We start from the raw sequence: 27,981 nt of genomic DNA on the forward strand, positions 1-27,981 counted from the left end.
TGACTGTGGCTAGTGAGAGGATGTGTGCCTATTCTAACGGAGGCATCTGTAAATGTCCATGTGATTTTGGCTGTATGGCATGAATGGTACAGAAATTCTAAGGACCTTCAGATATCTGAGTCTTCTGTGGCCAACGGACTGTCACAGTAGATAATCTAAAGGTTTGCAGATTTCTGTACCTCCCTCGGCTGTTGATGTTATGGCCATCACAGGCACAGGTAGGAACCCCAGCACTGACAAAAGGGAGATCCAGGGATCGGGCTTGTCTGACCCAGCCAACATTCCTAGTGACAGTAGTGGATGTGGACTTCATTGCTCTCCAGTTTTTGCTGATATTGAAGAAGGGCTTATCCCCCTAAATTGTGGGGAGAGGGATATGGTTGAACCAGAACAGTTGCCAGATGTGACTTTCCAAGAGGAATGGTAAATACGGATTTTTATGGGGAACATTGAGTTCTTAACATCTTTATTGAGGTATTGTGACATGAAATAAAATGAATATATGTAAAGTGTAAAACGTGTTATGTTTCACCATGTGTGTATATACTGATGAGACCATACAACCAAGATAATGGAGATATCCCACACAACCTAAATATTCCTTGTGTCCCTTTATAATCCTTTCCTTCCAGTCCTTTCTAACCCCCTTTCTCACAATTCACAAGTAATAGCAAGCACTTTCTAGTATTTCATATAAACAGAATCCTATGGTATATACTTTCTGGGAAGTGGGACTCTGGCATTTTTCACTAACTATAACTATTTTGAGATTAATCCATCTTGTTGCATGTATCAGTTGTTCGTTTGTATTGTTGAGAATTATTCCATTGTATAGATATACCACATTTGTTTTTTATCTATTCACCTGTTAGTGGATGTTTAGGTTGTTTCCAATTTTTGGCTGTTACAAATAAAGCTCCAATGAAGATTTGTGTATAAGGTATTACTGAATAACATTCCATTGTATGGCTATACCACAGTTTGTTTATCCATTCACTGACTGAGGGGCATCTTGATTGCTTCCAAGTTTTGGCACTTATCAATAAACCTGCATTATGCATTGTGTGTAGGTTTTGTGTGGGTATAAGTTTTCAATTTGTTTGGGTTCAAGCCAAGGAGCATGATTTACTGGGTCATATAGTAAGAGTATGTTTAGTTTTGTAAGAAACTCTCTTCCAAAGTGGCTGTCATTCTGCACTCCCACCAGCAGTGGGTGAGTGTTCCTGTTGCTCCATATCCTCATCAGCATTTGATGTCAGTGTTTTGGACTTTTGCCATTCACATAGGTGTGTAGTAATAGTATATTGTTGTTGCTTTCACTTGCAGTTCCCTAATAATATATGATGAATATCTTCATATTCTTCTTTTTTTTAATAAGCTTTTGATGACTAGCTTTTTTTGGCTGCATCAGGTCTTAGTTGCAGCACGTGGGATCCTTTGTGGTGGCATGCACGTTCTTCGTTGTGGTGCATAGGCTTCTCTCTAGTTGTGGCGTGTGGGTTTTCTCTGTCTAGTTGTGGCATGCGGGCTCCAGGGTGCATGGGCTCTGTAGTTTGCAGCACACGGGCTCTCTCATTGAGGTGCATGAGCTCAGCTGTGGCGTGCAGGCTTAGTTGCCCTGTGGCATGTGGGATCTTAGTTCCCCGACCAGGGATCGAACCCATGTTCCCTGCATTGGAAGGCAGATTCTTTATCACTGGACCACCAGGGAAGTCCCTCTTCATATTCTTTTAACAGTGTCTTGCAGAGCAGAAATTTTAAATTTTAGTCAAGTCCAGATTACTATGTTTTTCTTTCATGGATTGTGTTTTTGGTGTTGCATCTAAAAAGTGATTGCTAAACCCAAGGTAACTTACATTGTCTCCTATGTTATCTTCGAGGTGTTTTATAGTTTTGAGAAAATATTTGTAAAAGGTATAAGATGTGTGTCTGGATCACTTTTTTTTTGGCTGTGCTGCACAGTTTGTGGGATCTTAGTTCCCCTACCAGGTATCAAACCCATGCCCCCTGCAGTGGAAATGGAGCCCTAACCACTGGACCACCAGGGAATTCCCTAGGTCACTTTTTTATTGTTTCTTTATTTATTTTATAAACAGGATACATAATTTATTACCTATTTTACTATCTCTTAGCATTTTTTTTAATTAATTAATTTTATTTTGGCTCACTGGGTCTTCACTGTGGCGTACAGGCTTCTCTAGTTGCAGTGCGCAGGCGCACTTGCGGTATGTGGGATCTTTATGTGTATAAAGATCTTTATCTTTATGTTCCCCTACTGGAGCCCCTGCATTGGGAGCATGGAGTCTTTTTTCTTTTTTTTTTAATAAATGTATTTATTTATTTATATTTTTGTCTTCATTAGGTCTTCAGTGATGCGTGCAGGCTTTCTCTAGTTGTGGCTAGCGGGGGTTACTCTTCATTGCAGTGTGGAGGCTTGTGGTGGTTTCTCTTGTTGTGGAGCATAGGCTGTAGGCACACTGGCTTCAGTAGCTGTGGCACACAGGCTCAGTAGTTATGGCTCACGGGCTCTAGAGTGCAGGATCAGTAGTTATGGCACACGGGCTTAGTTGCACTGTGGCATGTGGGATCATCTTGGACCAGGGCTCGACCCCACGACCCCTGCATTGGCAGGTGGCGTCTTAACCACTGCACCACCAGGGAAGTCCCTGGATCACTTTTTAAAGCCCATTTGTTGAAAAGACTTTTTTCTCCATTCCTTTTCCTTTGTTCCCTTTTCAAAAACCACTTGAATGTATTTGTGTTCGTCTATTTCTACACTCTCCATTCCAGTTTTCTCCATTTATTGAGATAATAATCATGTGGCTGTGTGTGGGGGTCTTATTGTCTTTTATTTTATTATATGGTTTATTCCATTAATTGATATTCAGATGTTAAGCCAACATTGCATTTCCTGGGACAAATCCCCCAGATCACGTTGTATACTCCTTTGTGTATGTTGCTGAGACAGTTTTCTGATATTTTGTTAATGTATTTTATATCTATATAGATGAGTGATAATAGCTTTGTAGATTTGGGGATTTTAAAAAAATATTTAATTATTTATTTGGTTGCACCAGGTCTTAGTTGCAACAGGCAGGCTCCTTAGTTGCAGCTCACGGGCTCCTTAGTTGTGGCATGTAAACTCTTAGTTGTGGCATGAATGTGAGATCTAGTTCCCTGACCAGGAATCGAACCTGGGCTCCCTGCATTGGGGGTGCGGAGTCTTAACCACTGCACCACCAGGGGAGTTCCTACATCAATTTTTATATGTAGTATTTTTATCTTCATCTAGTTCAAAATATTTATGTTTTTTAAATTTCCCTTGTAATTTCTCCTTTTACCCATAGGATAATTAGCAGCGTGTAGTTTAGTAAGTCTTTTTCTATTAAATTTACAGGGATGGTATCACAGAGCAGGAGGAATGCTTGTGATTTTTCAGTCAATGGTCCAAGTGTTACTGTTGAAATGGGGAAAATCTGTGAGTTATTTGAAGTAACTTGGTTTTTCTTCATAAGATGGGAGATGCTTTTTTCCAGTTTCTCTTCTATTGACAGTATTTACAAGTGTCCTTTTCAATAGGTGGTTGGTTGGGATGTGGGCCCCATAGTCCCTGCTGATCTGCAAGGACACATGTTTTCTTCAGATCCTGTCTTGTAAATATGAGCTGCCAGGCTTTGTAGTTCAAAAGGGGCTAATTATTCTTTTTTTAAATTATTATTTATTTACTTTATTTATTTTTGGCTGCATCGGGTCTTCAGTTGTGGCACGCATGGGATCTTCGTTGAGGCGCACGGGCTCAGTAGTTTTGGCACGCGGGATCTTAGTTCCCTGACCAGGGATCAAACCCGCATCCCCTGCATTGTATGGCGGATTATTTACCACTGGAACACCAGGGATGTCCCAGGGCTAATTATTCCAAGTTCTATTTTTGAATTAAGTCTCCACCTTCACATTTAACACCATTGGCAAAATGACATGAAACAGCTGCTCTTAACATCAGCACCTCTGTGACTCCCAACTGTTGAAATTAGGAATTCTTTCTAGTCTGTCTGAAAATCTCCTATAGCTTAAAAATATTTTTGTTTTAATGATTAAATTACTATACAGTCGATTTTTCCTGGTCATGGACCACCAGACAAGAGACTCATAAATCATAGGCATCCTTATTCCTGAAACTATGATTAAGAAATGTCACCAGATGATTAAACCCAGCTTCTTTGTTCCTCCCCTCTAAAACCCCACAACTCAAAGACCCAATTGCAGTGGGTGTCAGACTTGTCTCCCACTCCCTTGTTTGGTGCCCTGCAACAAACTCTTACTTTGCTGCAAACACTCAATGTCAGTTTGGCTTTTGCTCAGTTACAGTAGGGGGTCTGAGCAAAAGGGAAAGAGTAGGGGGAGAGGTGCTAAGGAGAGAGATCAGAAGGATAAGGGGGTGGGAGGCTACTGCAGGACAAAGAGAGGGTGGATTTACAGGGGAATGAATCTACTTTTTTCCTGCTGAAGTTTGTCGACTTGCTCATTAGTTTTGGCCAAAAAATCTTTTAGTGATGTAACTTTTTAAACTTTTTTTTTCATGTGTATTTATTTTTGGCTGTGTTGGGTCTTTGTTTCTGTGCGAGGGCTTTCTCCAGTTGTGGCAAGTGGGGGCCATTCTTCATCGCGGTGTGCGGGCCTCTCACTATCGCGGCCTCTCATTGTGGAGCATAAGCTCCAGACGCGCAGGCTCAGTAGTTGTGGCTCACGGGCACAGTTGCTCTGCGGCATGTGGGATCTTCCCAGACCAGGGCTCGAACCCGTGTCCCCTGCATTGGCAGGCAGATTCTCAACCACTGCACCACCAGAGAAGCCCTAGGGATGTAACTTTTATTTCAGAATTTAATTTGGAGTCCTCTGCATACTAAGAAAAAATACTATCCATTGGGCCTGAGAACTCTTATTTCCTTTATTTTCAAAGGTGTCTTTCAAATTAACCCTTTTGTTCAAATCAAGTGTCCCCCAGAGTGGCCATTGAAGGCCCAAATCATCCTTAGGATAGTTATGCTATTCAGAAACACAGGCACACAGGACTTCTCTGTGTGATCCAGACAGCCCAGGAAAAAAAAACCCAAAAAACAAAAAACATAACTCAAAGGACATCAAAAACAGTATGAAAAGGAATGGCGTGATCCACCAAGTATCTCAAACAACAGGGAACTAACAATAAAATCCAGGTGTCAAACTGAGAACGAAAAGCCACGAAACTCAACACAGAGCAGAGTTTAAACCTACTGCTGACTTACCATGTCTTCAAGGACTCAAGTTGACCTTGAGCAGCAAGGCACAAGGGACATATGTGGGTACTGCAGCTGGTGGAAGGCTGGGGTCTGCGGTGACAGGCTGTGCAGACGGTATCTCAGTGGGATTTCCACAATAAACATAATAGGTTGTAACATAGCTTCTACAGTGGATATATCCAGTTTATCTTGTTCCTTTTGTCCACTGAACATTGATTAGTGAGACACAGGCTCAACAGTAGTGTGAGCTGGAGGACTGATGATACTCAGTGTGGAAGCTCCTTACAACTTCTCCTATTACTATTTTACCTTCTTAATCTGAATTTGTCTTAAAAATTATTTTTTCACTTGCTTTGACACTAGTTGAGGAAATCATACATCTCTCATGCTTAACAGTTAGTAACCTGTCCATCATTTTCAATTTTGAATGAACAACTGCGTATCATACAAAGACCTCGGAGAGGACTTTTACCACATTTAGTGAATATCCACTCTTCAGGAAATTCATCACAAAATTTACATTTGCATTTTCCATTTCTGTATTCAGTATATGTAAAATATAGATAACAGCAAGTTCAGCAAGAATAGAAAATATTGCCTTTTCAATCTCACGTGTGTATCAGTTTGTCACAAGTCCAAACTCATAACTGTCATAAGTTTTAACAGGTTGAACCGTTGAAAGGTTTGCAAACTTGTGAACTAACAGTGAATTGAACTTGGTATCTGACTCAACAACAAAAAAAGGAAATTCCTGTTTGCCTGCCTGTAAGGGAGAGTTCTAATTGTCAGGCAGTCACCTCAAAAAAAGCCAGAGCAGGTCTCATATGAGTTTTTGGGAAGTCTGGCATTCAGGAATCGGCAGACTTTCAGAAACAGGCATATTTAAGGATTGAAACCTATCCATAAAGGAGAGCGAATTATCACATGTCATTTCCTGCCAAGATAGCTTGTGACCTTCTAACCTTCGAAGCCTGGGTATGAAGGGGACATCCCACTCGAGAGACAAAGGTTTGGGATTCCATGATCCTATCTCCTTGATGGGAACTGATTTATCAAGTAACCTGAAATTGCAGCAACACTGAATGCACAGGGAGTTGAAATCATCTCTGAAAAATACTTGAAATGAATATTACAGAAAGTTATTAACAGTGATTATGTAGTTACTCAATTAAATTAGGAAAAATAGTTCTAGAGGGCTTCCCTGGTGGTGCAGTGGTTAAGAATCTGCCTGCCAATGCAGGGGACACGGGTTCGAGCCCTGGTCCGGGAAGATCCCACATGCTGCAAAGCAACTAAGCCCGTGCACCACAACTACTGAGCCTGTGCTCTAGAGCCCGTGAGCCACAACTACGGAGCCCGTGTGCCACAACTACTGAAGCCTGTGCACCTAGAGCCGGTGCTCTGCAACAAGAGAAGCCACGACAATGAGAAGCCTGCGCAGTGCAATGAAGAGTAGCCCCCACTCACTGCAACTAGAGAAAGCCCGTGCACAGCAACGAGACCCAACACAGCCATAAATAAATAAATAAATAAAAACTGAATACATATCAAAATGTGGAGTAAGAAATATGTGTTGGTCACTGGATGGGACACCATCACTGGCTCTATGACTGAAGCCCACGCCTTTAGCCCATGCTCCACAACAAGAAGCCACCACAATGAGAAGCCCGTGCATCACAATGAAGAGTAGCTTGCTGCAACTAGAGAAAGCCCACGAGTAGCAACAAAGACCCAAGCAGCCAAAAAAAAAAAAATAGTTCTAGAGAAACATATCTGTTACAGGTGAAAGAAAGTTAAAGAAAGTTAAGCTCAGTAGCTACAGTTTATTACAGTGAAAGGATACAGATTAAAAGCAGTAAAGGAAGATGGCGCTATAGGACAGAGTCCAAGTGGGACCACATTGCCAGGTTCCAGTTGCCCCCTCGCTTAAGTCTCACAGCATCAATTTGTGACAGCACACATGGAGTACTGTTACCAGGGAACCTCACACAAGCCTTGGTGTTGTCCAGGGTTCTTTTGGAGTATCTGTCACACACAGGGACACCTGTGTGGCTGACCTTACTCTCTAGCTTCTCCAAATGTCAAACTGATACAGAGACCTAAGGCCCCCCCACCATAAAACACAGTATTAGCATAAACTGCCTAGCACAACCCAAGGACCAGGTAAATAAAGACACTTTTATTAGTGAATGTATCAAGAGCTTGGAGATTGTCTCGCAGGAGTTGGACAAGTAAGTGCCACACATTTCTTTGGAATGAATAGACTGGACAACTCAGGCCTGTGATGTCATCCTTTACACAAGTCAAGTGAAAATACTCAAAACTTGTCCCTTCGGAATTCTTTTACATTTTATCCTAATCTATGTTCTCAGTGTTATTTATGGGTATCTGTATAATGGAAACAGACTGTAATGGTGTGCTACTTCACATCTTCCCAAGTCCACACTGGGTGACCTTGAAACCATGCCCCATAGGGTTAACAGAAGCTGGTGAGTAACAGAAATCCTTGAGTTTGTCTTACAGAACCACAGATAATGGAACAGCTTGTCAAAACCCCTCTGCTTGTAAACTGCCTTCACTGATTAAGTTTGTTTTAGCTTTTTTCTCTCTTTAGTTGCATATGCTCCAAGCTTCATATGGCCTAAGTAATATCACAAGACTCCCTAACAACCCCTGTAAATAACACCTCTGATGTATGGATCACTATAGTAAAGGGAGCCCCAGTTGTGTTTTTGTTTTTGGCTGTCTTGGGTCTTTGTTGCTGCATGCGGGCTTTCTCTACTTGTGGCGAGCAGGGACTACTCATCGTTGTGGTGCACCAGCTTCTCATTGCAGTGGCTTCTCATTGCAGAGCACGGGCTCTAGGTGCGTTGGCTTAATTGCTCCACGTCGTGTGGGATCCTCCCGGACCAGGGCTTGAACCCGTGTTCCCTGCATTGGCAGGCAGATTCTTTTTTTTTTTTTTTTTTTTGCGGTACGTGGGCCTCTCACTGTTGTGGCCTCTCCCGTTGCGGAGCACAGGCTCCGGACGCTCAGGCTCAGCAGCCATGGCTCACGGGCCCAGCCTCTCCGCGGCATGTGGGATCTTCCCAGACCGGGGCACGAACCCGTGTCCCCTGCATTGGCAGGTGGACTCTCAACCACTGTGCCACAAGGGAAGCCCGGCAAGCAGATTCTTAACCACTGTGCCACCAGGGAAGTCCACCCAGTTGTTATTTTAGGAACTTAAGAGTCAGCTCTTACACACTTTGAGCTAGTTAAGACTGATTGTAACTACCAACCCGTAAAATTTGGCCTGCACAAGTGTTCAGTGAATGCCCTTTGGACATCAGATGGCCAAAAACTCCACCTTCAGATCATGCAAAGTGACTATTTCTGAACATGCATCCCATGAAGAAACATGTAATGCAGATACATCCGCACACACCAATCACCTCACATTTTCTCACACCCTATCACCTTTCCCCACACCTAAGACCACCTTGTGTCTTTATCCCATAAATAACTCAAGGACCCCAACTCCAGGGAGGTGGATCTCAGGCTTGCTCTCCTGTCTCCTCCATTGGCTGCCCTGTGAATGAATTTTTTCTCTCCAGCAAACCTTGGTGTCTCAGTGTTTGGTTTGTGCACCTCTGGAAATGCTACCTGGTTTGGTAACAACCTCATGTTCACAACTTGAAATTGCCACAGTTGGAGTATGTGTACCAGGGAAATTGGCAAACACTACAACCAAGGGTCGATTCATTGTTTTATTACTTGTCTAGACTTAAGAAAGTAACGGGGCTTCCCTGGTGGTGCAGTGGTTGATAATCTGCATGCCAATGCAGGGGACACGGGTTCAAGCTCTGGTCCGGGAAGATGTCACATTCCACAGAACTAAGCCCATGTGCCACAACTACTGAACCTGTGCTCTAGAGGCCATGAGCTACAACTACTGAAGCCTGCATGACTAGAACCTGTGCTCCGCAGCGAGAGAAGCCACCGCAATGAGAAGCCTGCACACCGCAACGAAGAGCAGCCCCCGCTCGCCGCAACTAGAGAAAGCCCGGTCCCACCAACGAAGATTCAACCCAGCCAAAAATCAATTTTAAAAAAAAAGTAATGGAGAATAAGTTAATGGGGACTGTACGCTGGGAATAGCACAAACATTCCACCCAGCAAAGTAACTTCAGAAAACTCAAGTTCTAACACATTTCTTTTATTGTCTTCTTAGTTATTATAAAAAGGGAAATATCAGCCAACATTCACTACCAGTTGGAAAATAACTACTGTGAACATCTAAGATACACAGCTGGCAAATGAACACATTAAAAATGTTCAACATGATGAACCATTAGGGAAATGTCATCAGACCACAGTAAGATAACTCTACACACTTTTAAAACAGGTTAATATTTAATACATTTAATATAACAACCAAGTACAGGTGAAGGATATAGGGGAACTTGAATCCTCCCATACAATTAATGGGAATGCAAAAGGGTCCAGTCATTCACTTTAGAAGATGAAACCATATATTTATATAAAGAATTTTATGTACATTCATAATAAGATTATCTGTGATAGCCAAACCAGAAACAAACCACAAAACCCCATCATTTAACAGATGAATGGATAAACAATCAAAGGGTGGTATATCCAAACAGTGTATTTTTCAGGAATTAAAACAATAAACTATTATGGAATTCCCTAGTGGTCAAGTGGTTAGGACTCCGTGCTTTCACTGCTCAGGGCCTGGGTTCAGTCCCTGGTCAGGGAACTAAGATCCCACAAGCCTTGTGGCATGGCAAAAAGAAAAAAAAACAGAACTATTCACATCAGCAACTTGGATGATTCTCAAGATAATCATGCACCATGAAAGAAAAAGGCAAATACAAAAGTAAACACATTAAGATTCCAATGATATTAAAACTCTAGAAAACATTAACTAATTGAATGTGAAAGAAAGTCAACAGTAGTTGCCTGGGAGCCCATGGAGAGATGTCAAGGTAGATATGGAACTGATGGATGTTTGTTATTATAATGATGGTTGTGATTTTACACATACTAAAACTTACCAAGCTGTACATTTTAAGTATATTCAGTTGAGTGCCTACCAACGATATAGCTCGATTAAGTTTTAATAAAAATTGGCTTCACATAAAAATCTGAATCTCCTTTTTGGAAAAGTAGAACTCTGGAAACCAACACATCAACTCCATCAACTCTTCTTGTCTCATGGGAGGGACTGTCACAGTAGCAATAAAGACACCTGTCTTTATAGCAATGAAAGGTGTTTCTACTTGAGTTATCCAGGACCTCTTCCCGAGTCATAAAAATAACATGCCAGGATTACACGATTTTCCCCTTCCTCATTTTTTCTTTTCACTGCAGCAACGGCCTTGAGATAAACAATTTGGAGATGCTGTGGGATCCTAAAACCTTTACAGTATTCAGTCTGACACTGACTTGGACCTCAGGAGAAGAGAAACAGCCCTGTACCTCCTAAGGATTTCTGCAAAAACTTTATCCTTTATGGCCATAATCCCGGTACATTTGTGAATGCAACTTTATTTTTTATTTTCCTAAAGATCCCAAATTACAGCAATTTGTCTTTTTATCAGAGTACAGTTGCTTTACTGGATGCAGCTTTAGAAAAGGCTCATCCCTACTTGTTTTCTTGTCTCTCACTTCCTACTAATTCCCTGAGTGTTTCTGTACCAAATATGGTTCCCACCTAATGTCTGTAATCTAACGCTCAGCAACACCAGCCTACGACGTTGTGGACATTATGGCTCTTTTCCAGCTGGACTTAGAGAACTTCTTCTCTAGAACAGTACAGGGGGTATGATGTGACATCCTCTGTGAAAAAGAGAACAACTCATGCTGCTCCAAAAAACACTGGTGGGGCTTCCCTGGTGGCGCAGTGGTTGAGAGTCTGCCTGCTGATGCAGGGGACACGGGTTCGTGCCCCAGTCCGGGAAGATCCCACATGCTGCAGAGCGGCTGGGCCCGTGAGCCATGGCCGCTGAGCCTGTGCGTCCGGAGCCTGTGCTCCACAATGGGAGAGGCCACAACAGTGAGAGGCCCACGTACGACACAAAAAGAAACAAACAAACAAAAAAACACTGGTGGTTCTCACAACTCTCCTCTTCTAAGGGTGATGTAAGGACCCACCAAAAATTCTGATATCCAGGTCACAACATTATTCCCACAAAGCCCTGCAGGAGACCTTGGACAGCAATGCAAATTAGACACAAACTGCAATGAAAACTATTCTCTGCCATGATACTATCCCCACTGAGGTATACAAAATTCCCAAACAGGTGACATAGAGCTAGAAAAATCCATCCAGAGTATGACATGAAATAATGCCACTGAAAAAGGTAACCCTCTGTAAGCCACCAGCAGAACCCAGACTGGGTCACCTTGGTCAAAGCTGGTTAAGTCCATGGCCTAGTCAGTTAGACACAAGAGAATGGTAACACCCAAGTGCTCAGGCTACTCATGCTTCCCTCCACAGGATGCGAGAAAACAGAGGTCTACCTACCCTGATTACACTGAGGTGACTGCCACTTGGTAGAAGTAAGATGATTTTTACCACAGAAACTCACACTGACGTTAGTCTGGCAAGGGCCCTGCACAGGTTAGAAAGTAGAGTGTAGCTCCTTAAAAGCTTCCTCTGAACCTGGTACTCAGAGGCAATCTACACACTAGGGCTGTTCAGATGTATGGCATTCAACTTCCAGTTGATGACTCCCTCACAGAGCCTATTCAGTATGATGTATTAACTAAGGAGACAGCTCATTCACTGCTCTCCTCATCTCATTTGAAGGCCTTTCTCCAGTATGAACTTTCTGGTGACGAATGAGGTTAGACCTTCGGCTGAAAGCTTTCCTACATTCGCTGCACTCAAAGGGTCTGTCTGGGCTGTGAAGTTTCTGGTGCTCAGTCAGAGCAGACCTTTGACTGAAGACTTTTCCACATTTGCTACACTCAAGAGGCCTCTCTGTAGTGTGAACTTTTCGGTGTTGAGTAAGTTGGGTGTTTTGGCTAAAGAATTCTCCACATTCAGTGCACTCATATGGTCTTTCTCCAGTGTGAATTCTCTGGTGTTGAGTGAGGCCAAAGCTTTGGCTAAAAAGTTTCCCACATTCAATGCATTTATAAGGCCTTACTCCAGTGTGAACTCTCTGGTGCTTAATGAGAGTAGAGCTTTGGCTAAAAAGTTTCCCACATTCACTGCATTCATATGGCCGTTCACCAGTGTGGATTCTCTGATGTTTAATGAGGCTGGGACTTTGGTTAAAGAATTTCCCACATTCACTGCACTCATAAGGCCTTGTGCCCGTGTGAACTCGCCGGTGTTTAATTAGGTTGGAGTTGGACGTAAAGAATTTTCCACATTCGTTGCATTTATAAGGCCGTGATCCAGTGTGAATTCTCTGATGTTCACTGAGGCTGGAGCTTTGGCTAAAGAATTTGCCACATTCACTACACTCATAAGGCCTTTCTCCAGTGTGAATTCGCTGATGCCGAACAAGTGTGGGTTTGTTGCTAAAAGCCTTCCCACATTCCCTGCACTCATAAGGCCTTTCTCCAGTGTGGACTCTCTGGTGCTGAATAAGTATGTGTTTATAGCTGAAGGTTTTCCCACATTCACTGCATTCATAAGGCCTCTCTCCAGTGTGGACTCTCTGGTGCTGAGCAAGCCTGTACTTGCGGCAGAAGGCTTTACCACATTCACTGCACTTATAGTGCCGTTGTTCATTGTGAAAGGCTTCCACACATTCGGCGTCCTTTTGTGGAGTGACCTGGTGCTGGAGAAGGCTAGAGCTACCAGGGAAATTCTTCCCAGCCTCCTGGCATGTGGAAGACTTCTTGGATGCATGGACTATGTGGCTGTTCATAAAGGCCTTACCCACATCTCTTCTAAAGAGTTTCTTTCCACTGTGCTGGTGAAATTTCACACTTGACCCACACAGTTTCTGGCCAGGGTTTGTTCCGAGGTCTTCAGCTAGATGCAAACCACCTTCTAAGTCTGGGCTACACCTCTCCCAGGGATAGGCCTCCTGGGTGGACAGGTTTGTCTTTGAAGTATTTATTCGTGGCACTTCTACAAAAACATTCTGTTCAGAAGGTGTCTCCTTGACCTCTGCTCCATGCCAACAACCTGAAAGCACAGACATATGTATGAACTTCATGTAGATTTTGGTAGAAGGAGGCAGCCCCATCACAAATATCAAATATGTGTCTGACATACCAAGGAAATAATCCATGGGACTGTTTTCAGGACAAGGGAGCTGGGGGCAGGTAAAGAAAGTGCAGCTGTGCAGGACTGTGCCTCTCCACGTCACAGAACAGGGAGGACTCACCAGGCAAAAGGCACAAGGATGGGGTGGAGCACACGGAGGAGCTGGGGTCCACAACTCACTCCTCCAGGAATGGTTTTCACCAGGGCCTTGGTTGCTGGTGACACATGTGTGCTGTATGGAAAGCTGTGTCCAGGCCCAGGAAAATCCGATTGTCACTGAGTAGCTGGTGTTCAAGGACTATTTTGAGGATAGGTGCAGAACTCATGACACGTTAAGTGTAGGCCAATACTGAAAAGCACAGAGGAGTGAGGATGGAGAGGACCAATGCAGAATGGAAGACAGAGAAGTGAGGGATAATCCTGGGTTCGAAGTCAGAGTAGATATGACAGAAGAAGTAAAGTGTCAAGAATGGGTAGGAAAGATAGAAATGAGGTACACAGTCACTGTCCTTGGCACCAAAACAGTGCTAGGCACAGGACATGTTCCTGATATGACTTGACTCCAACCATAATATCACATCCTTCCCCTGATGCCAATCACCAGACCCAGGTTCACTTTGAGCCCCTCATGTTGTGCCTGGAGTCATGTCCACTCTGTCAAGTACCCAGGGTTCTCCTCTCAGCTTCACTTGTACAACATGCGACCTAGAAAATGCAAGTCCTAAGGGAAAGACAGGACAGGTGAGCGGTCAACACTGGCCCACAAGGGCAATCAATTCCAAAACAATCTAAGGAAAGAAAAACAGTATCACATATTGAATCTTTGAGGAGAATATCACAGCAACAGCCAGGTGGACCCCACAAAAAGTGACCATGTCGGGTCCGAGCATTTCCTGGTACTGTCAGGCCCCAGAAAATGACAGCCAGAAAAGGGCAGAACATGGAGTACAGAGGTGGCATGGGTCTACAGTCAACTTAGCAGGGAGTGGCTGAGACTAATGAAACCCATTGAACTAATTCCAAGTCATTTGACACAGAAAACCTTCACTGAAAAAACTTCAGAGCACTTGGCATTAGGTCTACTTGTGAAAGGAGGTCATATACACACTTAGCCTTAGCACCGACAGCACAGATGACAGGGAAGCAGTAATAGAGATGTGCACACTGTCTAGCTGTGAAAAAACAGACTTGCCTTTGGAAAAAAGGGGACAGGCAGAGGCCTGCCCAGGATGCTGGGATAGGTGTGAGGGCCTTACCCAATGATGCAACAAGTGCAAAGGTCTCCAGCATGACATCATGGTACAGGAATCTCTGGGCCTCATCAAGAAGCCTCCATTCCTCCTGGGAAAAGTACACAGCCACGTCCTCAAAGGTCACAGAGCCCTGTGATGACAGGGACAGATGTCTCCATAAGCAGCCTCTCTCCCCAGGACCCCATAAGTACCCCTAACCCATACTCACTCTGGGTTCATCATCCTCCCCAGCTCCCTAACTCAGAGGGCACTGGTACTGAATAACTCTTTGTGCTTCCTTGAGCACTAGGTACAACTCTCAGCAGCAACAGGCAGGTGGACAGATAGATGCCATCTAAGCTGTGGACCTGGTATGCAGGACCCCCTCCCTCTCTTGCGCGACAACAGCCTGAGAGTCCCCAGGATCACGTTACCTAGACACAAACAAACTTGGGCTCATTGTCCTCTCAAACTCCTTGTATGAGGGCCCTGGGGCAACGTGGTCACACACCTTCCCCACATGCGTATTACTCACTGGCTAATTCCTCATACATCTGATCCCCATCACCACCACCCGGCCCACAAAATTGGCATGTCTCCTGCCTCCTCACATATCCTCTGCACATGGCATCAGAAAGTGCCTGCCAATGCAACTGGATCCCACCGTACCCCATCTCTCCACTGGTGGTTCCCCAGCAGGCCTTGTTCCTGACTTTAACCTCAGTCAAAACATGCAGATCTAAATACCCCTGGTCTGGTTCCACTTCTGTATTCCTCACTATGTCTCTTCACCAATTAGAACCTTTAAACACCCATTTAAAATCCACACCCACTTGACACACCTAAGGTAAACTCATCTGACACTGTGACAGAAACTCCCCAAGTTCCACCACAAAAGTCTGGTGAGTGCATAGGAGGAGAAATAACAGCAGCCTGACTTCACTATCACTTCACCTCCATTTCTGCTTTCCCTTTGCATCAATTTCACAGCCACTCTCCCATAAAAACCTGGGCCACCTGGTGGACTTTCACCACCCCCTTCTGTGTCACTGATGATCAGTCCTGTTCCTTGAATGTCTTTGTGACACCCACAGCCCCCCTTTCCTCCCTTGTCCCCTAATGCATCCTGAACCCTCCCCAGCACTCTAGATCTGCATGTTCAGCTGTCCACTTGTCTCCTATACTTGGGAGTCACTGAAACAGCTGAAACTCAACATGGCCAAAACCCAAATCCTAATACTCTCGGTAAAAAGGACTCCTACCACTGACTTCTGCATCTCAGTTTGATGGTACTTCCACACTCCCAGATGCAAAGGGAAAAAACTCTGGAGTCATCTGTGATCCCTCTACCTTAGAAAATCTGATCAGTCCCTACTTTAAAAGCAAATCCAGAAGCCAAGTGTTTCTCCTACCTCCACATCCACTCACCCTGTCAGCCACAACAAATGCTTATCTGGATGACTGCAACAGCCTCCTTGATAATCTCCTTGTCTTCCTCTCCCCCAGTCTGTTCTGCATTCTGCACCCAGGGGTAGCCTTTTAAATCCTAAGTAAGATCATTTTTCTCCTCTGTTCCAAATATACCATGGCTGCTATCACTCTCAGAACAGACTTCTGAGAGTACCATTCTAGGTGCAACTTCTCAAAGTACCACTCTAGGCCTGACTCTGGCCCCCTTGCTCTCCATCCTCACCAGACATTAATAGAGACCTAGAAGTCCTAGAACACTCCCATCTCACTCTCATCCCCAAGCATTTGTACATACTAACCCCTGTACCTAAGACAACCTTTCACATCTCAGTCCACTGGCTGCCAAAAATGAGTATCTGTCCATATAACCTCTGGCCTGGACTTAGAAACCTCGGCTTACGGTTTCTCTAGGGTCTTGAGATACCAAGGCCAGGAAGGGTGGCAGCAAAAGAGTTCCAGGACACCTGACACTCACCAGTGCAGTGTCCATAAGTGGTTCTGCTGAGTGTGGAACCTGTGGGAAGAGCAGGGCCATGTAACTTTAATTCCCATCAGCAACATAGACGAAAAAGAAGATTAATGAGTGAACCGTTTAATACTGAAGTCAAAGATAAATGCTCAAGGGAAAAATAAAGCATGTAAAAGAGGGCAGAAAAATGTTATAGAGTTGTGCCATAAAGTCACATGGATAACTTGAGAAAAGGCTTCCCAGAAGTGGGACAAAAAGGTGAAAATCCTCTCTGTCAGAGTCATGCCTGGTGTGTTTGAGCAGCACCCACGAGGATGGTGTGACTGAAGCCCAGTAAGCCAGAAGAATAAGGGATCGTGTTGGCGAGGAAGTGGTGTTGGCAGGTCATATAGCACTATTAAAGCCCTGAGCAACAAATATCAAAATTTAGTCTCATTTTACGTACAGGTCTGTTTCTTACACTTCCAGACACTTCCATTTGTTTCCCTTTTTCTATCTGTTTGTCCCTTGCCTATATCATATTTTTCTCTTCCCATAGCTTGTAGCTGGCCCTAACAGGTGGCCAGGAGTTCTTATACTTCCATTTCAAATTTTACTCTGGTTATATTAAAAATTATTGTTTTATATAAAATCCCAGCTTACATAATCCATAGATTAAATTCTGATTTGAAATTACTATAACATTGTATAGTATAATTTAAGAATATGTACTTTTAATACTTATCCATATTCTTTGGTGTTAAATTTTCCATAAATATTCAGATTATCTGTAATTTCCTACATGCTTTTCTCTCTGGTGGAAGAGAACAGAACCACCATTTTTCTGACTATGCATTCAAAATGAATCTCTGATAAAGGGATTGTTCCTAGAATCAGTAAAAGTGCTTGGCCTCCAGCAGTTGGGGATAACTGGACCTCATTTTGGACTCTTTAAACTTAAGAGAAAGGAAATAAGATATAGGACCTAGCCTCTATTCCATCCTCATAGACATGGAAATATCTTCTTGAGCTCTTAATATCCTGCTAGGGTTTCGAAGCATTATGACTTTTTATCCTTACAATGATTCTTTTCAGCCCTCTTAAAACAAGTATTTTAACAAAATATTTTAATCATTTTCTCTTACAAGATCACCAGAGGAAAATTATTTAACAGTAAAATAAATATTAGTGGAAGAGCACAATCTCTTAAAACACGAAAACCCTCTGTGTGTGTGCAGACTGTAAAAAAGTAAGTTTATGTAAGGCAAAAGTGTGTGTCAAAATATAATTATGAAATAGTTTAAGTATAATTTTCATTCAAAGAACTAAGTTAAAATTAGTAACACAGAGCAAAACAAGATGAGTAAGTGGAAATGTTAATTTAAATACAATAAAAATTTTAACACATAAACTAGACAGATGTGTGCTTTATATACTCCAGAATACATTCCAAGTATGGCTACAGTACTAGTGCTTATAGATACAGAAAGCAAACCGAAAAAAAAAAAACCAAACAAAACCCAAACAAAAAACCATAGGCAAAAAAAGGCTTTCAACAGGAAAACGTACAGACATTTTACTCATGTATTCATATCTACAGAATACTACACAAAAAGGAAAATAGATACCCTGCATGAAAAACATGCGTAAGGTCACACCATATTGTGCAAATGAAGAAAAACACATCATAATACTTATACGATTCCATTAATTAAGTTTTAAAACAAGCGACCGGAACTAAACTACAGCCATCGAATATTTTCCACATAGTTGGCAAAACTATCAAGAAAAGCAAGGAAACGCTTACTTTAAACAACAGACAATACTTTAACTTTTGAGGGATGGGTATAATTGTTTTGAAGGACCCCACTGGCGGCTTCTGGGATCACATTTTTTGACCTCAGCGCTTAACAGATACTAATTTTAGAGCTGCTTATTCAACTGTATGTATAAGTTCTGTTCAATTTTTCTCCACGCAGGTCATTATTTTAAAATTGGGAAAACCAAGGTTTGGGGGCACGAATAAATATAAACATAGGACACGCGTAAGAAAAAATTGGTAAGATCAGAAACAGTGCAGAATGAGAAGAGTTGGGGGAGGGCCCTGAGGGCGCAGCGTTTACCTGAATAGGACCCATCAGCGCTGCCGCCGCCAAGGGAGTCTGTGTGCGAAGGTGGGGCCCGGGCACTGCAGCCCCCGTCCCGGCCCCGCAACAGAGTCAGGCTGGATGGCGCCCACGCCGAGCCTTAGACCGCCTCAGAGCTGCCTCAGAGCAGCTGGCACAGCAGCTTCCTAGTTCCTTGATCTCGGGCTAGACAAGCGTCCTCAACCTCACCACCAGTGAACAGATCCGTGTTTACAAAATGTCGCCGATCCACGCCGGAAGGCCCGCCCAAACGCCGTCCTCCAGAACGGAAGTGCCTCTTCCCGAGTCTTCATTGGTCCAGTGCCCCTGACGCGCGGCGCAGTGCTTTCAGGGTAATGTAGTTCACAACGCTCCCGTCCCCGGCAAGAGGCGGTGACCCCCAACCTCCAGAGAAATGTTCCGCCTCACCCGGAGGGTTGCTGGGAAGTACAAAGGCTGTGAGCACGGGGCGGGGTTTCACGTTTCTTAAAGGGGACGCACCCAGATTTCCTTGAAATGTAGTCTGTGCTGATCACAGAGAGGTACAGTGACAATAATATTTCAGATGACCCCCAAACCGGCAAAACCAAATGGGCACATAATACCGGGTTTTCGCTCAGACACAAAGTGCATCCATGCTGAGCTGGAGTCCAATAAACATTGTCTTGTTGATCTTCCAGTACATGTAACCTGAAGCTTTAGACTCAACTTATGAGCCTCACTGTGTTAGGTCAGTGTCAAGAAAGTAAAGACTTCAGACAGGGCCATGCCGGGCAAGACAGAGGAGGGATGTGGGGCAGCCAGAAGCAGGTGGACCAGGCGCTGTGTCTCTGAGTCCATCACAAAAAAACGGAAAGCCTGTGACACTGTCCCATTCAGGGACCTACACATATTTCTTGCTCCACATTTTAATATGTATTCAGTTCTTCTCTAGAAGCTAAGATCTACCTATCTGAAAAGGAAGAGGGACTTACCATATGTAACTTTCTGTCAGGAGAGTGACTCATAGTTTATTTGGAAAGGGAGCATCTGAACCCAGAGATAAAGGATTGGATTACATGATCTCCTTTCCTTGCTGGGGAGTCAATATAATTTCACCTGCAAGTGCAGTGAAAATGCATGGAGAGTTGAGCTTATTTCAGGAAAATATTTGTGAAATGTTGAAATTGCTGAAATCAATCATTATTTAGTTATTCAAAAGTGGTGGCCAAAATAGCTCTTGACCATGTGAAAGAGGTTAGGATCTCAGTGAAGACTGAAGGAACACTGAAGTCTGAGAATGAGGGAATGAAGCTGAGCGTGTAGGTACACAAGAAAATTGGCTAATCTGTGGATATAGCTCTCCAAGTTGTGATTTATTATTTATTTATTTAAATAATTTTTTAGTATACCAAACAATGCCAGCTTGAAGGGTGACATAGAGAGAGCAGATATCTTTGACAGAATGCTAGAAAAAACAGGGCATCTGTGCCATCATATTTATACCCTCCTTAACAAGCACTCATTAAGTGCCTACTCCATTCCAAGCACTATTTTGGCTGCATAGGACCCATCAAGATCCAAAGAGACAAATATCCCTACCCTCATGAGTCTGACTTTCTGGTCAAAGGAGATGGACAGTAAAAATTAATGACAACATAGTCTATTGCATAATACTTTTATGTGTTATGAGTGTTAACCAAAATTTCGGAAACGAATACCTGATTGAAGTTAAGACACATTTATTTGGGGCTTGTTAGGACTGCAGCCTGGAAGACACAGTTTTGAGAAGCACTAAAATTGTGGTTCCCTGGACTACAAAATGGAGGAAGGTTATAAAGGCAAAAAACAGAAGGTCACAGTTAGTTCCATAAATTTTTAATGAAGAATTATAATTGGAGCTGTCATGAGGTAAGGGTGCTTGTAAAGCAAGGATTGACTGGAGTTGGAAATGTCTGCGTAGTTACAAGGGGGACTCTTGAAACCGCAAGGCTGTAGGTAGCAGATTTTTTAAATGTCTAATGTCTGCTATCAAACTGAACTTGGGTCTACTAGCCCGCTGTGCAGCAAAGCTAATCTACTAACACTGGGTTGTGGTGAAGGAAAGTACAGTGTTAATTGCAGGGTATCAAGCAAGGAGAACAAGCAGCTGTAGCTCAAAAGACCCAAACTTCCTGATAGATTTTAGGGACGGGCATTTAGAGGGTTGAGGGATGCAGCTCGTGGACCTTCTTCTGATTGGTTGGTGTTGAGGTAAGAGGGTGATGTTTCTGGAATATAACGGTTGTGGTCAGCATCCTCCACCTGGGTGGGGGTCTAAGTTTCTGCAAAACAGCTCAAGTATATGTGTCAGGTTATGTGTGTGTGAAGGTACCATGTCACTCATTAGACATCAGAGAATTCATACTGGAGAAAGGTCTTATGAGTGTTTTGATGTAGGAAATTCTTTCGTTGCAGCTCCACACTCATGAGACATTGGACAAATACCACTAGAGAAAGGCCTTATTAGTGCAGCTAATGTGAGAAATTTTGTAGTAAAACGCCAGATTTGTTACACACCAGCAAGTTCATGTTGATACAAGGCCTTATAAGAACAGCGAATATGGGGGACTTCCCTGGTGGTGCAGTGGTTAAGAATTCGCCTGCCAATGCAGGGGACACGGGTTCTATCCCTGGTCCAGGAAGATCCCACATACATCGGAGCAACTGAGCCCGCGTGCCACAAGTACTGAAGCCCGTGCTCCTAGAGCTGGTGCTCCGCAACAAGAGAATCCACCTCAATGAGAAGACTGTGCACTACAAAGAAGAGTAGCCCCTGCTCGAAGCAACTAGAGAAAGCCCGCGTACAGCAACAAAGACTGAACGCAGCCAAAAAAAAAAAAAAGAAAAGAAAAAAAAAAAGAAAATATGGGAACTTCTTTACATATGATTCTGGCCTCATTAAACATTGTTGAATTTACACTGGAGAAATGCCTTCTGAGTGCAGTGAATGTTGGAAAGTCTATAGCCAAAACTCTCATTCATTTGGCTCCAAAAAATTCACACCAGAGAGAGAACTTATGAAGGAAGCAAATGGGGAAAGGACTTCAGCCAAAAGTCTGCTCTGAATGGCATTGTGAAGTACATATTATGTACTTTGGGGTTTTTTTTCCCTTCTTACTGTGTTAAAACACACATACATAAAACTTGCTATCATATGTATTTCATTTTATTTATATTTTTTAAAGTGATTTTTTTACAAATTATTATTTATTTATTTATTTTTGGCTGCATTGGGTCTTCTTTGCTGCACGTGGGATTTCTCTAGTTGCAGTGAGCAGGGGCTATTCGTTGCACTGCACGGGCTTCTCACTGCGGTGACTTCTGTTGCGGAGCATGGGCTCTAGACACACGGGCTTCGGTAGTTGTGACACACGGGCTTGATTGCTGTGTGGCATGTGGGATCTTCCCAGACCAGGGATCGAACCCGTGTCCCCTGCATTGGCAGGTGGATTCTTAACCACTGCGCCACCAGAGAAGTCCCCAGTTTGTGTCTTTTTGTGAATACCTTACTTCAGTTATAATAATCTCAAGATTAATCTATCATGTGTCATGTTTCAGAATTCCCTTCCTTTTTAAGGCTGAATAATACTCCATTGTATGCATATACCACATCCTCATGCATTCTTCCATTGATGGACACTTCCTTAGTTTCCATATTTTAGCTGTTGTAAAGAGTGCAGCTGTGAGAATGACTGCACAAATATCTCCTTGAGATTCTGCTTTCAATTCTTTTGGGTGTATAGCCAGAAGTGGAATTGCTGGATCATATGGTCATTCTATTTCTTTTAAATAAATTAATTTATTTAATTTATTTTTTGTTGCATTGGGTCTTTGTTGCTGCACACGGGCTTTGTCTAGTTGCGGCGAGCGGGGCTACTCTTTGTTGTGGTGGGCGGGTTTCTCATTGTGGTGGCTTCTCTTGTTTCAGAGCACGGGCTCTAGGCGCGTGGGCTTCAGTAGTTGCAGCACGTGGGCTCAGTAGTTGTGGCACGTGGGCTTAGTTGCTCCACGGCATGTGGGATCTTCCCGGACCAGGGCTCAAACCCATGTCCCTCACATTGGCAGGCAGATTGTTAACCACTGCACCACCAGGGAAGTCCCGGTCATTCTATTTTTAGTATTTTGAACTGTTTCCTTTATTGGCCGTACATTTTATGTTCCCATCAAAGGTCCACAGAGTTCTAGTATCTCCACATCCTCTTCAACATAATTTTATTTTCCATTTCATGTTTACTAGTAGCTATCCTAATGAATGTGTAGTGTCTCATTGTGATTTTATTTAGCATTTCCCTAATGATTAATGATCACATACTTCTTGGCCAATTGTGTATATTCATTTTTTTAAATTATTTATTTATTTATTTATTTATTTATTTTTGGCTGTGTTTGGTCTTCATTGTTACGTGGACTTTCTCTAGTTGCAGCGAGTGGGGGCTACTCTTCGTTGCGGTGCATGGGCTTCTTATTGCGGTGGCTTATCTTGTTGCGGAGCTCAGGCTGTAGGCACAGGCTTCAGTAGTTGTGGCACACAAGCTCAGTAGTTGTGGCTCACAGGCTCTAGAACGCAGCCTCGGTAATTGTGGCTCACGGGCTTAGCTGCTCCACAGCATGTGGGATCTGCCCGGACCAGGGCTCAAACCCGTGTCCCTGCATTGGCAGGCGTGTTCTTAACAACTGAGCCGCCAGGGAAGTCCTGTATATTCTTTTTTTAAATGGCTATATTTTCCCCTTTTAAAATCAGATTATTTTCTGATTGTTGAGTTGTAGCAGTTCTTTGTGTATATCTAGATACTTATCAAATACATGATTTGCAAATGTTTTTCTTCCATTCAATAGGTTGTCGTTTCACTCTGTCGATTGTGTCCTTTGCACAGAAGTTTGTAATTTTATCGAGTTTTGCTTTTGTTTCCTATGCTTTTCCAATGCCAAGAAGTTATTTCCAAATCCAGGATCATGAAGCTTTTTCCCTTTGTCTTCACCTAAGAGTTTATGGGTTTATATCTTACTGTTAGGTCTTTGATCCATTTTGAGCTCATTTTTGGGTGTGGTGTAAGGTAAGGGTCCAATTTCATTCATTTGAATGCAGATATCCACTTTACTACAATTTGTTGATAAGACTTTTCTCCTCCCAGGACTTCCCTGGTGGTCCAGTGTCTAAGGTTCCACGCTCCCAATGCAGGGGGCCCAGGTTCAATCCCTGGTCAGGGAAATAGGTCCCACATGCTGCAACCAAGAGTTCAAATGTCGCTACTAAAAGATCCCACATGCCTCAACGAAGATCCCACGTGATGCAACTGAGACCTGGCGCAGCCAAATAAATAAATAAATAATAAATATTAAAAAAAGACTTTCCTCCTCCCATTGAATTGTCTTAGCACACTTGTCGATTATTTGATCAAATATATTGGCTTCCAGTTCTGGGCACTCTGCTGTTTCATTGGTCTAAATGTTTGTCTTTATGACAGTACCACAGTGTTTTGATATATAGTTTTATGAAAATACTGTCTTGCTCCAGTTTTGAGTCACTGGCTTGATGCTAGTCATTTCCCCTTTTGAAGCAGCTGATTAAGTCCACACCCAATCACTGTCTATATCAGGCACTCACACTCTGGACTGCTATACCCCATCCCTTATGTCCTAGAGCCAGGATACCAGGCAACTGGAGACAGCCTCTATGCCCCTGACACCATGAAATTATTCCAGCCACGTCATCCATGGGGAGCCTCAGAGACCTAGCTAGCCCCAGACCTCTTGCTATACATAGGGTGCTCCGTACAGCTCCAGGTTGCTTACTGTGTCCCTGTACAGCCCGTCGTGTGCCCTGCCTGATGCCCTTGTCTCATTCTAAGCCCTAGGTAACACAGAATTCTGCCTTTTATCTACCCAAGTGTCACCAAGAACATATTTTTTCAAGGTTAGGAAGTCCAGCACTTTTTTTTTTTTTTTTTTTTTTTGGCTGAGTTGGGTCTTCTTCGTTGCTGTGCACAGGTTTTCTCTAGTTGCGGTAAGCAGGGGCCACTCCTTGCTGCAGTTCGCAGGCTTCTCGTTGTGGTGACCTCTCGTTGTGGAGCCTGGGCTCTAGGCACGTGGGCCTCAGCAGCTGTGGCACGCGGGCTCAGCAACTGTGGCGCACAGGCCCAGTTGCTCCGCGGCATGTGGGATCTTCCTGGACGACGTCTCGAACCAGTGTCCCCTGCATTGGCAGGCGGACTCTTAAGCAATGCACCACCAAAGTCCCCTAGGGAGATTCTCTTAAGTACCACATATATTGGAAGCTTTCATGATACACCTTGCACTTCCAGACCTTCCTGGAGTCCTTGCCAGAAATAAGTTGTTGCCAGTATCTGTTACGTTAGCCTTCCCTCCTCTGCCACACGGCAGGGTGCCACAGTGTGTATGAATCATCTGTACAGTGCTGAGCAGGCAGGAAGCTATGCTTTCTCCCTTCATCTGGAGGACTCACCCGTCTCTTGATTTTTGGGGTATCTCATTCCCTTCCCACTGATTGTTTTGGGTGGGATATTACCCAGTTCTGGAAAAGAGGACTCCAGCTGGCTTCTGCAGGCAGCTTGTGGAGATTGCCCTTCTTAGTGAGTATATTTGATTGACTTGTAATGGTTGGGTTGATTTTTCCATCCTCAAAGTCACCCGACCCAGGACTCTCCAGCTCACACTGCTGGTGTTTGTGATGGTAAAGTTCTTATTGATTAAGGGACATAGAGTTCTATTTACTGTATGCTGTGGATTGACAACAGAATGAAACAGTGAACGGATTTTGTGGGCACCTCTAGTTTGTATTTGCTATTCAGGATGGAATAGCAAGAGGATAAAGAATAGCTGTCAGTCCATATTTGGTTCAGTTTGCATTGCTGCACGAGGCCTCCTGGGAATGTCTGAAGGACCTCACCAATTTCTTACCCTGGATATGAAGATTATTTGCCTCCCAGAATCAGCTTGAGGAGGGGCATTTGGCAGTAGCCTGAGTTGGGTCCCTTGTCCAAAGAAGATGTCCCATCTTCCTCAGCATTGTTGGGGATAGCTAACAGGGCATGTGATTTCATGAGGGGGAAGTGTCAGGTTAAGGACCCTGCAGGCTGCTTGGCCAAACAAAATGGATGCCAAGGTAGCAACACGACGGAGTAGCTTAGCTAAACTCTCAACACCCTAAAAATGAGAGTCTCAGCAATCCACGGATGTCCACATGAAACCTAGTCACATGCAGGAGGTAAAGGGTGGGGATTATACTACCCTCCTAAATTAGAAAAAAATCCCAGAAAAAAATCAAGGGTTATTATTACTTTTTGTAACACAGTAACTCTTGGAGGTACACAGCCTCTCTCAGCTCTCAGAGATCATTCTTTTATTTGTTTGTTTATTTATGGCTGTGTTGGTTCTTCGTTGCTGCGTGTGGGCTTTCTCCAGTTGCGGCGAGTGGGAGCTACTCTTCGTTGCGGTGCGCGGGCTTCTAATTGTGGTGGCTTCTCCTGTTGCAGAGCATGGGATCTAGGTGCACTGGCTTCAGTAGTTGTGGCACGTGAGCTCAGGAGTTGTGGCACACGGGCTCAGTAGTTGTAGCTCGTGGGTTCTAGAGCACAGGCTCAGCACCTGTGGTGCACGGGCTTAATTGCTCCATGGCATGTGGGATCTTCCTAGACCAGGGCTTGAACCCATGTCCTCTGTATTGTCAGGAGGATTCTCAACCACTGCACCACCAGGGAAGACCCAAGGGTTATCTTAAAGCAAAAGGACAGCTTATCGTTCACAAGGTTTGCAAACCAGAGATGTACAGCCTTCAGCTATAAATGAAACTACGTTTGGGAGGGGTGGTGAAGGGGGTGAGGAATTTTTAAAAGCAAAACCTACAAAAGCCACAGTTGGCAGACTTGTAAAGGAAATGGATGGTCCTTGCAGCTTGACCACAAGCCCTTGTGAAATGGAGCAGGACCCTGTATGGCCTTCCCATGAAGAGAACTCCCAACCCCTGTGTCCCCTGCCTCTTACTTGTTGGAAAGTTTTAGCCTTTTAGGCCTTCTTTCAGTTCCAAAGAACAAATTTAATCAGAGAAGTAAGAAAATGTAGAAACAAAGGAAAGCATTCAAGTGAGACAAAATGATGATAGTTTAGCCATGAAACAAAGTCAAGGACCTTTAGTTCCTTCTCAAAGCCTGTAGATAATATCTTGAGCCATATCCTTGAGTTGTTTTGCAGATACTAAAACCCCCACCAGGTGGAGGAAGTTCACTGCATGCTACCACCAGACAGGTTGGAGCCAGGTAATTGATAATTGAGATTTCTGAAATACCACCCTGTTACCTAACCATCAACCAATCAGGAATTGTTCATGAGCTGATCACACACCCTGTGACCCTCTCCTGTCATTAAAAACCCTTCCCTGAAAGCCCATCAGGGAGTTCAGATCTTCTGAGCATAAGGTACCCATTCTCCTTGCTTGGTGCCCTGCAATAAACCTGGTACTTTCCTTCACCACAACCCAGTGTCAGTAGATTGGCATTACTGTGCATGGGGCAAGTGGACCCAAGTTTGGTTCAGTAACATATGCAGCTTGACTTCAAGTTTTTGATGATTGGCTGTTATCAGAGCTTCTCCTCAGGGACTATTCTAGGTAGGACCCTTAGCAGAATCTGAAGTCCTTACAGTTTTTGGTCATGGTTTTTCTAAGAACACAGAGTACATGACTGAACACCAGGTCTGTCATGACTGCCTGACTCCATTTTATTTAATTTTTTCATAGCACAAGGTACTCTTTATTGTGATATTCAATGGAAAACATCTATAAACCAGCTTACTGTAGTGATGACAGTTGCAACCATGCTAAGGCCCTTTTATTATATTAAAAAAGGGTGGGTGTGGGAGTTCTGTTCACTCCTATGTAACAGAAAATGGGACCTGAATTCAGAGATTTTTAGGTGTATGTAGCTTATATATATCTTCATGATTTCTTGAGATTTGTTTTCATTTAAAAGAATGCCTTCTTTGCCATAAGTAAGTCTAAATGCAGCATATACAGAACAGTTAGGAATACAGGAAAATTTAGCCATAAGTGTAGACCAGTGTAGGACAAGCTACTCTCTTTTAGTTGTGGTTCCAAAGGAAAGGCAGTGATGAAGACTTGGAATTTTACCATATATTCAGGAAAAGGGAGAAAAGAAAACTT

The 27,981-nt window shown here is 43.5% G+C and overlaps 2 protein-coding genes across 2 annotated transcripts in view; one reads left to right on the forward strand and one right to left on the reverse strand.

Moving 5' to 3' along the window:
* Positions 1-27,981, forward strand: part of LOC115847975 (zinc finger protein 304-like) — an 83,827-nt gene that overhangs the window by 42,667 nt on the left and 13,179 nt on the right.
* On the reverse strand, positions 8,407-19,033 carry LOC115847979 (zinc finger protein 548-like). The gene is made up of 4 exons (XM_030848255.3): positions 18,783-19,033; positions 16,687-16,725; positions 14,766-14,892; positions 8,407-13,428 (listed from the first exon to the last, which is right to left on the reverse strand). The coding sequence occupies exons 1-4, from the start codon at positions 18,795-18,797 to the stop codon at positions 12,047-12,049; spliced, it is 1,563 nt and encodes a 520-aa protein (XP_030704115.1). The 5' UTR covers positions 18,798-19,033; the 3' UTR covers positions 8,407-12,046.

This window comes from Globicephala melas, chromosome 19, assembly GCF_963455315.2.
Source record: "Globicephala melas chromosome 19, mGloMel1.2, whole genome shotgun sequence".
In the NCBI taxonomy this organism is placed as follows: domain Eukaryota; kingdom Metazoa; phylum Chordata; class Mammalia; order Artiodactyla; family Delphinidae; genus Globicephala; species Globicephala melas.

What these genes read in the sequence shown, in the direction of transcription:
- LOC115847979 (XM_030848255.3), bottom strand. An exon ending in CACTTATGGACACTGCACTG is followed by an intron (nt 14,893 to 16,686) that starts GTGAGTGTCAGG and finishes CTGTCATCACAG; the next exon opens with GGCTCTGTGACCTTTGAGGA. An exon ending in TGCACTTGTTGCATCATTGG is followed by an intron (nt 13,429 to 14,765) that starts GTAAGGCCCTCA and finishes CTGTGCTTTCAG; the next exon opens with GTTGTTGGCATGGAGCAGAG.